General features: G+C 41.1%; 1 protein-coding gene across 1 annotated transcript; it reads left to right on the forward strand.

Annotated features, from left to right (window-relative positions):
- The first annotated feature begins 97 nt into the window (after positions 1-97).
- LOC138977063 (serine/threonine-protein phosphatase 4 catalytic subunit) lies at positions 98-15,363 on the forward strand. The gene is made up of 9 exons (XM_070349979.1): positions 98-175; positions 1,263-1,305; positions 4,904-5,027; positions 5,493-5,645; positions 5,948-6,121; positions 6,397-6,523; positions 8,366-8,555; positions 8,872-8,950; positions 13,689-15,363. Exons 2-9 carry the CDS (start codon positions 1,280-1,282, stop codon positions 13,737-13,739), a joined length of 924 nt encoding a protein of 307 aa, XP_070206080.1. The 5' UTR covers positions 98-175; positions 1,263-1,279; the 3' UTR covers positions 13,740-15,363.
- Positions 15,364-16,700: the final 1,337 nt, after the last annotated feature.

Genomic DNA, 16,700 nt, shown 5'->3' on the forward strand with positions numbered 1-16,700 from the left:
AATATAAAACTATTTCTTATATTTTTATATTGAACTTACTATATTACTTTACTTTTAAATGAAAAAGAACAAATTAACTCTCGTAATTCAGATGCTACACAAACGAGACTTGCACTAACGTCAAGGCTGAGATCACCGAGTGAGAAGAGACACCTCTTCAACTTTAGATTCTTGTGTAAGTCTCGGTTTATATTTGGGGGGGGGGGGGGGGGGGGTATTGTCCAGGCTGGTTTGTTGGATTTTGTCGTTTCTTAACAATAGGTAGTTCATGTATTTTGTTTGTCGATAGAAACAGTGATGGGTTGTAACGTTGTTGCTGTCATGGGACTCCCCAGAACCAAGTAAGAACCCGAGGGTTTGGGAAACTGAAAATCTGGATTGAAATTTGTTCAGGAGCTGCTGATCGAGGTTGTGTAAACTGGGGCTTCTTTAAAAAGATTCTGGCCCGACTCGAGCGAAACAGATTGAGACATTAATTAAACTGAAATATGAAACATTGACTGTTCTCTTTTACTTTTACTGTTTTAGGCTTGTCTCACTGAGTCACTCTCTCAGTCTCAATCAGTCAATGTGTTTTGAGTTTAGGAGTAGGATTGGGCAGTTGTCGGTATGTTGCGAGGAGAGGCAAAAGTATAATTTCTGGCTTTTGCAACAAACGAACTAAAGATTACTGCATTGATCTGAGCTTGGATAAGCTCGTGGGTAACCAGGAGGACAGAAACTAACCAAACTATAACTCATTGTATTCACAGTATCATTACTATCAAACAAGGAAATTAATAATACCACTATACCACTTCACAGAGCCAGCTGAGTTCTGCCTTCTGCTGGTGCTCGGAAGTTGTCTTGCTTAAACAAGTAAAAGTTAAAACCTAAAAACATTACAGGAGCACCAGTATGGTGGCATCAAGTCAACACACACAGTATACTGTATATTAATAACAAAAGAACTCATGATTGGCAGTGCTTATTATAGTCTGACTCAAGTTACTGTTTTTTATACACAAGGATGAAAGTCGCTTCTTCATTTCAATGCTTGTTATTCTCTAAAGATCCAGGAGACTGTTTCCGCACAACTCTCACTTAGTACTGTACTCACTCCATTACATGTGTATGCAATTCGAGTGCTTACTTCCCTTTCTTTATCAAATCTTTGAATAGAGCTCAGCCCATTTATGTAAGATTCTCAGGGTAAATAATAGTTATTGATCTTGCAGTTATTACAAATGCTTCATAACTTGGATCGCATATTTTTTTTCCAGGTTAAACATCACAAAAGATGACAGACATCAGTGACTTAGACAGGTATGTGTATTTAGTATTACTTGCAAGTTACTATTTTTTATTACTATTAGTAGTCAGAGCTGCCAACTGCTAGCATGTTACGTTTCTGACAAACTGCTATGCTGTTACTGTTAAGCCCGTCCTTAATTGAGCACGAAGTCGACTTGGCGAAGCTACGCGAAGTCTTTATACCGAAAACCCGCAGCTACGGTGAAGTACTTTGTACCCTACTTCGAAAATAACTCAGGATTTTTCAGCAGTGTGGTAGGGTAAGCAAGTACCATGCTTCCGATCGGTTTTAACCTGCGATCAAGACAAACAACTAACTGTGATGTGTTATGTTATACAGCGTGCGCTCAATATGATACCCTTTCTTTCAAAAATATGCACATCAGAACCACACTTCGCCGCCGATTGCTTGCTGATCACTGGAAGTGTTCGCCGTTTTCCTAAAAATCACGTGGCCTCAAGCCAATCCCATGAGACTTCAATCAAAACAGGTTGTGAGCGATCACTACTGGCCAGTGATAATTTCTGCAACACATCATGGACTTATTTGAACTCATGAACGCTGATTTTCCAAAGAAAGGGGTATCATAGTTGCTCGTCCTGATTTTCAAGCTGAATGGCAGCATGGTACTTGCTTTGCTTCATTTTGAAAAGCTTGACCCCATAAAAGGGGCTCTTACTAACTGAGTCTTACTCTACCAGACCGCTGAAATCCTGACGGAGTTATTTTCACTCTTCATTTTATGCAAAACTCGGCATATATATATAAGAAATAGTTTTCTTGTCGTCAGTGCCACACTGTCTTGTTCTTGAAAATATTTACATACATAACAGGGATGTCGTTAGGCATCGGACATATAACGATGAAAATCCCCAAATGTCCGATTCACATTGCCGCATGTCGGTCAGATGTCCTATCGTTTTAGCCTGAGCGTGGTCATTGTCCGATATGTACTCCATTCCTTCGGACAGCGCGATATTCGTTAATTTTCATTTCAAGATACAAATCTTCTAAAAGACCGAACGCTCTCGTGTTCAGCTGACACTGAAGTTGCCAGTGCCGCGTGCGGATCTTTTCTTTTGTCGGGAATTCCCGAACCGTTTGCGGTATGCGCCGTTTGGGTATAACCGTCTCGGTGCAGCGCACTGATCTAAAAATAGTGGATTATTTTTAGATCAGTGCATGCTACAGGAGTACGGGAGACAACTCCAACTGACTAAATTTGTCGTCTGCTTTTGTTTTCGATACGAGACGAAGCACTGAATTATGCCGCTGAAAAAAAACTAAAGCCTGCAAAAGATCAGCATTAGATCAAACCGATCATTTTGTTTTTCAACTTTTATCCAAATCATGCAGTTTGTAATTAAAGTAAAAGCTCTGAAGTTGTTCATGTTGGTTTCTTTTTTTGTGGTTTCTTTGAAACTAAACAAATACAACATTATACGCACACTATGTTGATGTATTCTACAGCGCGCGCGCGTGGGTGTGTGGGTGGGTGTGTGTGTGTGCGTGTGTGTGTGGGCGCATGACTTTGGAACAATTCCATGGAATGTGTTATAAGCTGTTTGGCGCAAATTCATAATGTCCTATTACACTTTCTGAAAGCGGTCAAATGTCCTATTGATGCTGAAGAACTCAGGACATCTGTCCTATAGGTATGAATTTGTAGCAACATCCCTGCATAACAAAAGAAAAAATCGTTTCAGTTAAGATTTAGTGATTAACTCTAATATGAGTTGTTCTTTGCTACTGGTCACAAGTGGGGGTCAGCTCACACGGACGCATTTTTCAATACAGTCTAGGGAAGAAACTGGTCACAAAGCACCCAGTACATGCCAGAGAGATAGGAGAATCGGCACAATCAAAGAAAATACCAAAATCATTCAATAGATATGGAAATATTAAGATTTACTGTGAAAATGCTAGCAAAAATGGCGTCCAAAAACGGGAACGCACACTTGGTGCGTCTTTGAAGACTTACCTCCCGTTCTGTGTTGTTGAAAATAGTCGTGTTTGTGCTGATTTTGTTGAAATAGTATCTAATAAAACTGATGCAGTTCTTGAAATGTTGCAAATTATTGTTGTCTTTGTGAAATGCGAGAGTGTTCTGAGGCGTAATCTGCATACGGCTGATGTCCCACATAGGGTACCCCACTTCGATCAGCGTATCACTCCAAATGAGCTTCATAGTAGAAAAGCAGATACACTACCAAAACACTGCATAACAGATCTACAAGACTGAGCCAGAATCATTAAAATTTACTTCCTGTATACAATATTGCAATCAAATTTGTTCACGCCGTCCCACATGCAACGCAGGTTACCCTCACCTTCGATTCAAAGTAACTCAACTCTGAATGAATTACCATCGAAACGCAGATAACGAACTGATTCGGAAATTACACGCCACACATTATGATATTTTACACACAAATTTCAACTGTGTTGTTTCGCGATAAACAGCCATAAACAAACAAATGTGGCGCCGTCACGTCGCCTCGGAAGGAGAAACGCAGGTTACCAAGAGGTTGTTTCCGATACCTGTCTGATTAAAATCATCGTTTTTCACGAATGAAGGCTCTTTGGCAGATCTGGCGAGTTGGAAACTGTCTATGAACTTTCATTTAATGTCAAATGCGTACATTCTTGTCGATATTGTTACCTTTGGGTTCATAAAGGAAGTCAATGGTCGTGTTTTTGAAAAGTGACTTTTGTCAGCATAGAACTTACTGTGCTTCGATCATTGACTGAGAAGAATCTTCCGATGACATAGTTCATTTCACTACGCGACTGCAGATCTGCAAGGAAACTTATGGCAGGGGAAATAAGCTTAACTGAAGACGAATAAGCGGAGTAACTGTTCTTCAACGGATTGCTCTCACTGATCTAAATATGTAGATCTTGTCGTCTGCTAGTAAGTAGTCTTCGGTCGTGTGAAAGTCACATCTATTTCGACTGTGTGCATCGATCCGTGTAGTGAAATGTTGATCTTTGATGATTTGGCAACATAACTTCGCTAAATGTGCTTCGAGTGTATCTCCCCGTTAACCATTTGAAAACGTCTTTTAACAAGACCATGTTTCGACAGCCCAGACGGGGAGGATCCTCGATAGCTCACAGGGTATATAATGTTTTCCGCCGTTTTTTAAAGAATCCTGTCAAATTTGCTATTCCAAAAGTACCCTATGACACGACTCGAGTGGCAAAGAACATTCTCTGCAATTCCTGTCTCAGTCCGTGCAGCCGTTTCAGGTCCTATCGTCATCATACAAGCATAGGCCTACACACAGACACACAAGAACCAGCTTTAAAAGTTAGATTACGTAAGAACCATATGAATCAGTGATTTTTTTCTTATGTACATCAGATACTACAGTATTTCTGCTTTATGAAAAGCTATATTTCAAAAACAATACTAGAGATTTGAATTTTGACCACTTTTCCCCCTTTCTGTCACCAGTGCTTACTGAAGAACAACTCATATATGGTTTGGGTGATGTCTGGTCCTATTGTTTATGGGTTTTTTTTTCCCTTTTATTATTGCAACATGATCATGGTTTTCACGACAAAAAGAATGAAAGTAATGAAATTTCCTTCGTCTTGATACAGGCAAATTGAACAGCTCCGGCGATGTGAGGTGATAAAGGAAAGCGAAGTGAAAGCTTTGTGTGCAAAAGCCAGAGAAATTCTGGTTGAGGAAAGCAATGTACAGAGGGTCGACTCCCCAGTCACAGTAAGTAGCAAGCGTACCCCTCCCACTCACCCACTACACCCCTTAACCCACTTCCATCTAACTCCCAACATGTATTTTCATATTTAACTCTTGATCACACAAGTCTGGTTGGGTAGTACTGTAGATGTAATAATAATAATAATGCATAATATTTATATAGCGCATGTATCCAGGTTGATGTGTTTGGACGTTTGAATGTGTGAGTTTTTCGTTGATGAAACGAAAAGTGAGGTGGTTTTTTTGGTAAGAGTGTGTGCAAGTGCTTATGGCTGGATGACCATTAATGTTTTCATTAAAAAAACAAAACCATTGTTTTCTTTAGTCATTTAATGATTATAACACACATTTTCTGATTGTTACAGGTGTGTTGTAACATTTATGGTCAATTTATGACCTCAAAGTCAAACTATTGTTCAAGACATTTTTGTGTAGTCATTTACAACACAGCTTTTCTGATTGTTACAGGTGTGTGGCGACATTCATGGTCAGTTCTACGACTTGAAAGAATTGTTCAAGGTGGGGGGAGATGTTCCAGACACAAATTACCTGTTCATGGGAGATTTTGTGGACAGAGGCTTCTACAGTGTGGAAACCTTTCTTCTTCTCTTAGCTTTGAAAGTGAGACCTTTTTTGTTACTTTGTTACTGTTAGTTTTTTTCTTGTTGAGACATTGGGTTTGTCAGTACATGTAATGCGTGAGAGAGTCTGTGTGTGGGTATGCATTACCTTTTGTCAGGCAGAGCAGTCCTGTTCACCTGTGTGAATTTGTACTCATCCTGGCTTTGGTATTGCAATCATTTGTATTATGATTTGGGGTCTGTTGTTGGCTTTGTTTTTGATGATGATGTTGAACCTACATTTTGGTTATACATGTATGATGTAGTATTTATTAACAAAAGTTTGCTGTGGTTCTGTTGCAGGTTCGATATCCTGACAGAATCACATTAATTCGAGGCAACCATGAAAGTCGACAAATCACACAGGTGTACGGATTTTACGACGAGTGTCTCAGAAAGTATGGATCCATTACAGTCTGGCGCTACTGTACAGAAATCTTTGACTACCTCAGTCTTTCAGCGATCATTGATGGCAAGGTATGCATCTGTAGTATTTTGGTGCTTGCATACATGCATTTTCAGATTACAGGAAAAATTATGCATGTCCAGTACAGGACTCTCTAAATGGAGTCTTTTCTTTGTAACTGTACAAAAAGAAAAGGTTTATAATTCAGTCAAATCAAAACCGGAAGACTTTCAGTATTACTTTACAATTCAGTTGACTTAATCAGCAATGTTACCCGTCTTTGCACTTGAAGAGACATTTGTAAAGGTGGACAAAGTCTGTTAACATGTGGATTGCTGCGTTTCAGATATTCTGTGTGCACGGTGGTCTCTCCCCATCCATCCAGACTCTGGACCAGATTCGTTCTATTGACCGCAAGCAGGAGGTGCCACACGATGGGCCAATGTGTGACCTGCTCTGGTCAGATCCAGAAGGTAAGGAACTACTGCTTATCACCAATTTTGGTATGAAATAAGATATTTTTTGTCAACCAAATGAGACGAGAACACTGACAGGATCATAACTATAATGAAGGGAAATAAGAGTGTAGACAAAGGTGATAGAGAATAGCTAGGAAGGAGTCTCCTGTCACCTAAAGACAACAATCATTAAAGAAACAGGGGTGTCATTCTCCAAAAAAGGATTTAAAAACAAAACATGAAAATCTCTTGTTCATGAATTCAATGCTCCATAGTCTTTTAATATCTCAAGTGATCGAGACTCATTCAGCCTAGCACTTGGTGGTATTTGTGCTTCGAGTGCTTACTTACTTTGGTTATTTGATCTCATCTAAATAAGCTTAGTCCTGAACAATATTGATAGTATAAAGTACGCAAAAAGAATGCACCCATTTTCGTACCCCAACTAAAACATTCATTCCACTGTCATTTCATTCAAACTTGCTATGCCATTAAAGGCCCTCTACTTGGCTATCTGGCACACTTTTTGGATCAAAGATCGCTTTTACAGGGGTCATGTGGGTACCCCCAAAATCGACCTGACATAAAGGTCAGGTACCAATTGCAAAATATTGAAAATTCAGAATAGGCGCAACTTGGCAACTTTTACATATGAGGAGAAAGCCAAATCAATTATCTATCCAGAACAGGTTGTTTTGTTTCAATGAATGTTTTAGTTGGGGTACAAAAATGGGCGCAATAATTTTTTGCCAAGTTTAGTACACTCAAAGAAACTTGCAGTACAGAGGGTGAATTGTGCGATTGCCACACAAAGCAAAGTGTATCTTAGCTGCAGGGCTAGCTTATTGATTATTCAGGTTTGTATCCACAGTTGCGTGCAGTAAAACTTGTGCGGTTCAGTAGTCCACATTGTAAGCCAGAGGAAACCAGTTACACAACAGTAAATGATATCAAAATCTGATGATAGGATGATGATCAACTTTTTGTCTTTTTTACATTTAGTCAAGTTTTGACTAAATGTTTTAACATAGAGGGGGAATCGAAACGAGGGTCGTGGTGTATGTGTGTGTGTGCGTGCGTGCGTGTGTGTAGAGCGATTCAGACCAAACTACTGGACCGATCTTTATGAAATTTTTCATGAGAGTTCCTGGGATTGATATCCCCGAACGTTTTTTTCTTTTTTTTGATAAATGTCTTTGATGACGTCATATCCGGCTTTTCGTGAAAGTTGAGGCGGCACTGTCACGCTCTCATTTTTCAACCAAATTGGTTGAAATTTTGGTCAAGTAATCTTCGACGAAGGCCGGACTTCGGTATTGCATTTCAGCTTGGTGGCTTAAAAATTAATTAATGACTTTGGTCATTAAAAATCTGAAAATTGTAAAAAAATTATTTTTTTTATAAAACGATTCAAATTTACGTTCATCTTATTCTCCATCATTTTCTGATTCCAAAAACATATAAATATGTTATATTTAGATTAAAAACAAGCTCTGAAAATTAAAAATATAAAAATTATTATCAACATTAAATTGTCGAAATCAATTTAAAAACACTTTCATCTTATTCCTTGTCGGTTCCTGATTCCAAAAACATATAGATATGATATGTTTGGATTAAAAACACGCTCAGAAAGTTAAAACGAAGAGAGGTACAGAAAAGCATGCTATCCTTCTCAGCGCAAGTACTACCCCGCTCTTCTTGTCAATTTCACTGCCTTTGTCATGAGCGGTGGACTGACGATGCTACGAGTGATACGGTCTTGCTGAAAAAGTGCATTGCGTTCCGTTTCATTCTGTGAGTTCGACAGCTACTTGACTAAATGTTGTATTTTCGCCTTACGCGACTTGTTTCTAGATATGCAAGGCTGGGGTGTAAGTCCGCGTGGTGCTGGATACTTGTTTGGCAGTGATGTGGTGTCACAGTTCAACGCAGCCAACGACATTGATCTGATCTGTCGAGCCCACCAGCTGGTGATGGAAGGGTACAAGTGGCACTTCAATGAGACGGTCCTCACTGTGTGGTCCGCTCCCAACTACTGCTACAGGTAGGCTTGCTTCTTACCACTTGGCATTCACTCAAAATATCTCACGGTTGAATGATCATCTTAAAATCCTGAATCTGATGGACAACTGATCTTTTTTGTTTTAACAAACAAACATTTAATGTTTTTAGCAAATTATTTTGGAACAATTGAAAAGACTGAATAGCAAGATTCATGTATGATAACACTAACAGTCATAGCCAACTTGGTCCTGTTTCAGGCAGGTGGCATTTGTCAGCACAGCTGCCAGTAGCAGGAATTTACACTATATTCTTGGAATTGTAGACTTCAGCTTTGTGATACATGATTTTTTTTTCAGATGCGGAAATGTTGCTGCAATATTGGAATTAGATGAACACCTTCAAAGAGACTTCACGATATTTGAAGCAGCCCCACAGGTGAGACTTGCAGTGGTTAAACTGAAAGTATTCTTCCATTTGACCATGTGAAAGAGAATGTGGTTTTATTTTGATAACCCAAATAAGCAGGGGTTTTGGCACTTCATTTCACAGTTTATGTTGTGATTAACTCCATTCATACATGTATTTGAGTTGTTATTTTCATTGTAAATATTTGTAATATTGAAGTTTTGTCCTGGTTAAAGGCTCAAGTCTTAAAATGTGCAATGGTTTTGAACGTATACCAGAGGAGGGCCTCTGTAATGTTTGATTAAATTACATATCTTATCCCAATTCACATATAGCATATAGCAATTTACTTCAGTTTAGTGCTAGGACGCTGAAAACTACGCTCACCCTGGTAAGGGGGAAAGTACCCTAAAAATAGAAAGCCTTGACCGTCACATAATGACGTCATGACAAGGATACCCCCCAGCATGCTCTGCGCACGCGTGCTCTCGCCGCCATCTTGTATTCATTCTACTCTTCAGCGACTTTGGCTGAGGACGTGTTTTGGGCTACGCTCGGGCTTTTCCTAAGCCCACTGCTTCTTGGCAGTACCAACCCTGGTCACAAGTCGGTTACTTAGCTTTTAGCTAAGATTGGGTGAGATTTTTCCAGTTTTACCTTGTTTTGATACTTTTGTTTGCCACAAGTTAGTCTTTGTTTACGTTTTGACGTTCGAGACTTTCGCCAAGATGGCAGACAGTGGGAAGACGAAATCTAGCGCTAGACAGGTCGGGATGTTAGAGTCCCCGTCTCAGAAGAAGGCTAAGGTTGCGAAAACCACGGTTTGTGTGTTCGAACCAGTTTCTAAAACTTTGTTTTCAGTAGAAATTGATGACCCTAAGAGTCCTAAAATGCCGGCGCTGAAGCAAGAGTGCAAGACAGCGCCAGTTAAGCCTAGCGCAGTGTCGGAGAAGGATGTTTTGTCCTCCATGTTTGCTTCTTTTAGCGATGAAATGCGTAACATGTTTTCAGCGGAGCTTAAATCGGCGAGTGTGCAGCTGCTCTCTCTCCATGCGGGAGCGGAGAAGGCGAGCGCGCGAGCGAGGGTGAAGGCAACACCGTCAGCCACTGTGACTAGCGCTGATGTTCACGCTGAGCAGGACGGAAGTACGGCTTCTCACCGGGCATCTTCTACCGAGGGCGACATCTTTTTTGAAGGTACCGTACTGTCCCAACTTCCGCCCGGCGTCGGGCAGGAAGCCGTCAATAGCCAGGTAGCCGGTCAAGGAATTTCCCTTCCGATGCTTGCGCTGGGTACGGGAGATTCGAAGTGCATGCCTGGCCGGAAACCAGCAACGGCACAACGGTCTCAACTTCCGCCATGGGAGCAGGAAGCCGTCAATAGACAGGTAGCCGGTCAAGGAATTTCCCTTCCGATGCTTGAGCTTCGTACGGAAGACACGCTATCGTCGGTCTGGCCTATTACGGTACCAGGATCGACGCAGCAGTCCACACTTCCGCCCAGGGGGCAGGAAGTATTCTCAGGAGCGGATGCTAGTGGTGGTTTTACCTCACAAGCTCCGTCACTTCCGGGGGATACCACTGATGACGCGGCGAGTCATTTTGGTGGCGAACTTCCGGAAGGGGAATCGGAATACGGTGATTCCGCTGTGGACGATGATACCAGTTTCCGGTTACTAGCCAAGCTATACCAAGCGGTAGCAATGGCAGCCCAGGTAGCCTCATGGTATTTTGAGGAAGGAGTGGTGTCAGCGGCTCATGCTGCGGCACCACCATCTTCCGTTGTGGGAGTTTTCCACTCACCACAAGAAGAGACACCAACTTTTGAGTTTCGTGAATCTCCTTCAGTGGCTTATGAGATGTTTTTGGAAAAGGACTTCCCTTTTGAGGAAGATATTAATTTCCGGCTACCAGACAAGCTTCCCAATGCAGTGGCGTTGGCTGCGCAGGTAGCTTCAAGATACTTTGAGGAAGGAGTGGTAGCAACAACAAGCCTGTCTGCACCACCACCTTCGGCTGTCAGAGATTTTCGGGCAACACAAGGAGAGAAACAAACTTTTAAGTTTCGCGAATCTCCTTCCGTGGTGTATGAGATGTCTAAGATTCTGGCTACGAATTCCCGGTCTGAATATGTGCCTTTGGACACAGTGCCTCTGCTTTCAGCGCACAGTCCGGCACCAGAGGTAGCACAGCCGTGGCTAGCTTCCGCACAGCCAACCCCTTATGTCGGGCAAGCTGCTGCACGGAAGTTCTTGTTGAACTCTAGGCCACACAATAACTTAGACACTTTTTCTCAGGGGCCTTTTGTACCGCGTTTTAACTGACTACACTCTTACGGTAGTCTTCCCAGCGGTGGCCCCTGGATTTTGCACTTTTTGGCTTTGCGCCAAGAGTTTTCTCCTACTTCGCAAACAGTACTCTTTGCCTCTAGATTAGGCCAACGAAGGCTGAATCACGAAACTTCAGTTTCGGGGATGCAGCTTCGGATTCTTACTCAGTTCCCTCTGCATGGTTTCTAACGACATTTAGTCTGAGTCACTTCCGCATTTGGGCGGAAAAAGTGAGATTTTCTTTACCCTCGGGGATATTGAACTTCAGGTTATCAATTCTTGATTTACCAGTTAATGGAACCTTGGCTCTACAGTGACCTCTTCTAATAGAGCCACTTATTTTATAATGCCAGTTCTCTTTCCTTGAAGATAATTTCCCAAGGTTTCAGAACTAGCTACATGGAATGCCTCTAGCCATATATTCTTCGGCAATTTTAAACTCGTGAGACGCTCACTCACCCCTCCCTTGGGACGGGATTTGACAGGAGCATGGTCTGAGAGCGGATCAGGTTACCGATACACAGTCGCGTCTTCCCCGATTGCGGGCCAGTTAGCACAATACTAACAGGCAGTCAGGTTTTCTATACTCCTGACTTTTCACCCCTGCTTTGCAAACAGGGAACGTTTACCCGCTTTTTGCAGCCGTGGCTTAGTTTTCCGTTCTCAGCCATAGGCAGCAACACGGTCTTTTCCGACCACCGAGATTAACAATTATTGAGCCCGGTTCTACCGGGATGGGTGACCGGTTGGAACACGGGCCTGGCAGGCAATCTCTTTAACATTCAAGCTGCGGCCTTTCGGCTTCAGCTATTGCACTGTCGTTTACTCAAACAAAACATCAGCAGTATTTCGCTCCCTAGAGGGTTACACTCCCGGTTTCACCGGAGTTCGCCTTCCTTTTTCTTTCAAGCCACCGCTTAGGGACTTGGGTACTTAGTTCTCACTGATACCACTCCTGAACCATTGAGGACAACGGTTGTTTTCTCTGGAGCTTGTTTTACTCTCTATTCTCCTTCCTTTTCTTCGTAAAGGCAGGTACTTTCTGTCATACTCTCGCAAACGGGGCCTTCCTCTTCACTCTTAAGTCTTTTGAGACAAGGTGGAAGAAAAAGGGGGGGGGGGGTGCATGTGCATACTTGGTCAGTTCTCCCTTGGGCTCATTCCACACTGTGCGAGATAGAGCATGGATCCTACTCATAGGCCTTACCTGGTTAGGCTATGTTTCTTCCTAATCTTATCAGAGTGTCTTGCTCAGCTCGCAGTATAAGATTACAGGTCTCCCTTTACAGGGAGACCATAGGCTAGATAGCGTTCATAGCCAGAGGGTCACAGCACGGCAAGGCTGATTCTTTTGCTACTGGAGTTTCTATGCTCCACAGATTTTGAACCGCTACAGGCCGCTCTTCTTCATAAATCTGACGTGGAAACACTATCCACTTTGCTTCTAGCTACGGCACACAGAGGTAGCGAGATTCACGCACTCTCTGGCTTACAGGGAGATGTAGTATTCAATATAGACACTCTATCTCACTCTGTTTCCGGCCAGACTTCTTAGCCAAGAAACAGAAGTCAGGATAGCCATCTCTGATGGCTAAGTTTTTCCTTGTGATAGGATTCTCGCCACAGGCGACCTAGTCTTATGAATCTGATCAGTTAGATCACTATGCTCCTTTCTGTCTCATACAAGGAGTTAAGATTACAAACATAAGCTACTTTTATCGTCTTTGTACACAAAGAGAGATAAGGACATAGCTAAGTTGATCCTGGAATCAGGAAGATTATCTGAAGTCCTCTACTCCGCCTACTGGAGATCTGAGGATGTGTTTTATCTACTTTTACCTGCGCGACATTCCAGTACGCGGCAGGATGGTACAAAGGCTCTACCAGCGATGGTAGCAGCAGGGCAATTGTTGCCTAGCTCATAGGTGAGCATCCCACCACCTTAATTAGCAATCTGCTATATGTGAATTGGGATAAGATATGTAATTTAATAGAAAATTTTAATGTAAATTTTCATTTGATTAATATACTTACCCAATTCACATACTGAAGTCCCTCCCGCCTACCCCGCTTTAGTTATCCTAAAAATATTACAGGGGCGCTTCGAGCGAATGAATACAAGATGGCGGCGAGAGCACGTGTGCGCAGAGCATGCTGGGGGGTATCCTTGTCATGACATCATTATGTGACGGTCAAGGCTGTTCTATTTTTAGGGTACTTTCCCCCTTACCAGGGTGAGCGTAGTTTTCAGCGTCCTAGCACTAAACCGAAGTAAATTGCTATATGCTATATGTGAATTGGGTAAGTATATTAATCAAATGAAAATTTACATTAAAATTTTCCATTTTATGTAAGAATGGTTAGTCTGGCTTTTTTCACATTTGGTAAGTGCAATGATTCATCAGTCCTGACCTGAATGTTTGTTTGTGTGTTCGCAGGAAGCCCGAGGTATACCATCCAAAAAGCCACAACCCGACTACTTCCTTTAACAGTCCACACAACTGCTGCAACTTGTCAACACCAGTTCTTGGCTGCAGTGTTCTACACTTTCACTCAAATCTGTGTTTGAATTGCAAAAGAGTTCGGTACATTTTTTTTTAATTCTATCTCTTTTTTCAAACAAGCTGCTTTCACCATGAACATTCAGCATTTTGATGTTTGTGACCTATTTCTGTATATATTTTACACAGACTTAACAACAAGTGTCACTTCTCTGATGAAATTCAAGCACAGTTTATTGAATGCTGTTTTTATTGAATGCTGTTTAATCATGGTGGGACGGAATGTCTGTACATGATGTATTATGTTTGAGATAACAATCTTCTTGGCATGAAACTTTAAAGGTGTGATGAACGAATGAGCTTATCCCATATGATGGGCAAGATTGAAGTTCTGATCCATGATTTTATGTATCATCTAAGAATTTAGTTTTGCGTGGTCTCACTGGAAGAACACATCTGCTTTTAATTAAGGTACATCTTTAACAAATATTATTGGTCTAGAATTTGTGAAATAAAAAGTAATCAATGCAAAGTCCCCAGGATGAATTTTTAAATAGTGTCCCTGTGTGTGTATGTTAATGTTGGAATGTCTTGTTATTAATATGACAAGGACAAATATGAGCAAATGTATGAAAAGTTTGAGCGGGTGTTATTTTCTGAATCACAGAGAACAATGTCAAGGGCAGCTCTTGTGAGCAGAACCAAGTATTCATGATGGCAGTGTACAGCTTCCCTGATTAGGAAGACACATTGTTGTAGGACCATGCTTTCTTCATCACAGTTGAATTGTACATGTTTGTTAGCATTTGTCTTCAGAGTCACCCCACCCAAAATTGCTTACTGCCACAAACTGCCCTGCTGAATGGCTGACTGACTGACTAATATTTCATGCACAATCTATGCATATGAAAAGTCTGGATTAAGTGTGCTGTGTTTATGTTGTGGTAATTAAAATCTTTTGCTTGGTGTGTTGGGATTACAAGTCATTCTTCAAGATAAGCATTTGTCTTCTTTGTAAGTTTGTTTCATACCCCCCGCGGGTTAGGGGGAAGAATTTACCCGATGCTCCCCAGCATGTCGTAAGAGGCGACTAACGGATTCTGTTTCTCCTTTTACCCTTGTTAAGTGTTTCTTGTATAGAATATAGTCAATGTTTGTAAAGATTTTAGTCAAGCAGTATGTAAGAAATGTAAAGTCCTTTGTACTGGAAACTTGCATTCTCCCAGTAAGGTCATATATTGTACTACGTTGCAAGCCCCTGGAGCAATTTTTTGATTAGTGCTTTTGTGAACAAGAAACAATTAACAAGTGGCTCTATCCCATCTCCCCCCTTTCCCTGTCGCGATATAACCTTGAAAGGTTGAAAACGACGTTAAACACCAAATAAAGAAAAAGAAAGTTTGTTTCATTATTTCTCAAGGCAGTTTTGTCATAGCACGAGTAGGTTTTCATCGATTTTATTTATACAAACGGCCAGTTTTTTTGGTTTTTTTCTGCTTTCTTTGTTTTTGTTTGTGAAGCCTCCCTATCAGCTTCTGGTGTGTGTGTGTTCTAGTTTGGCAGCTACAAGCCCTTACTGATTCGAACAAAACAATAAAGTCATGAAAACATATGACCTTTAGGTTTCTGTTTTATGTCATACACATCTGTGACAAGATGAAAAGGTTGTTTGCCACACTTTTTATGCTTTACTTTCAACTTCTGTATTAAAAGTAGAACTTCAAAGGGGGGGGGGGGGGGATATCGAACACTATGTGTGTTGTGCTTTTGCATCCACACAAATACTTTACTGTAAGGGTTTTATAAGCATTCGTCATGTGGTTTCATCATTGGTGTATTTTTTCTCCCCCTTTTTCATTTTGCCTTTGACAGTATTGATTTACTTTAAAACTCATGTTTACATTCACATAACTTAGGTTGACATGCAATCTAACTTTGAAGAAACTGAAAAATTGATAAATTCAATTCGGTGCTGTAAGCATGTCAAAGGTATGAAGAAAGAATATTTGTTTCCAGTCATGTTCAGTGTGGAGAAGTCATCCTATGTGGGAACAAAGTTACAAGCTTGTTTTTACATTTAGTCAAGTTTTGACTACAGGTAAATGCTTTAACATAAACGGGGAATCAAGACAAGGGTGGTGTTGTTCGTGCGTGTGTAGAGCGATTCAGTAAAAACTACTGGACTGATCATTAAGAGTTCCTGCAAATGATCTCCCCAGACATTTAAATGTCTGATGACGTCGTATCCATCTTTTGTAAAAGTTGAGGCGGCACCGTCACACCCTAATTTTTCAATCGAATTGATTGATATTTTGGTCAAGCTATCTTTGGGATTGCATTTTTTTTAGCTTTGAAGTTTAAAAATTAATTTCTGAGTTAAAATTTTAGGAATCGATCCAAAAATGATTTCATCTATCATTTCCTGATTCCAAAAACATATATTTAGTTTTTTGATTATAAAGAAGCCCAGAAAGTTAACAAAAATAAAGAAAAGTGCGCTTTCTTGTGAAGCGCTTAACGCTACTGCGCTATACTGGCTTGTCACTTCAAGTGATGAGCTACATTTTGCACGTGTATTAGTGCTTTCAGTCTCGGTCACGGGGTATTCGCAAAGCATTGTCTTCCTGAAATGCAGTGCTATTAGTATCATTCTGCGAGTTTGACTAAATGTATTAATTTCGCTTGTGGAAGTGACTTGTCATTTTTGACTCACATGCGAAGCAAAAGTGAGTATGTACTCACCCGAGTCGTCCGTCCGTCCGTCCGTCCGGAAAACTTTAACGTTGGATATTTCTTGGACACTATTCAGTCTATCAGTACCAAATTTGGCAAGATGGTGTATGATGACAAGGCCCCAAAAAACATACATAGCATCTTGACCTTGCTTCAAGGTCAAGGTCGCAGGGGCCATAAATGTTGCCTAAAAAACAGCTATTTTTCACATTTTTC

The sequence above is a fragment of the Littorina saxatilis genome, linkage group LG9 (assembly GCF_037325665.1).
Source record: "Littorina saxatilis isolate snail1 linkage group LG9, US_GU_Lsax_2.0, whole genome shotgun sequence".
NCBI lineage: Eukaryota > Metazoa > Mollusca > Gastropoda > Littorinimorpha > Littorinidae > Littorina > Littorina saxatilis.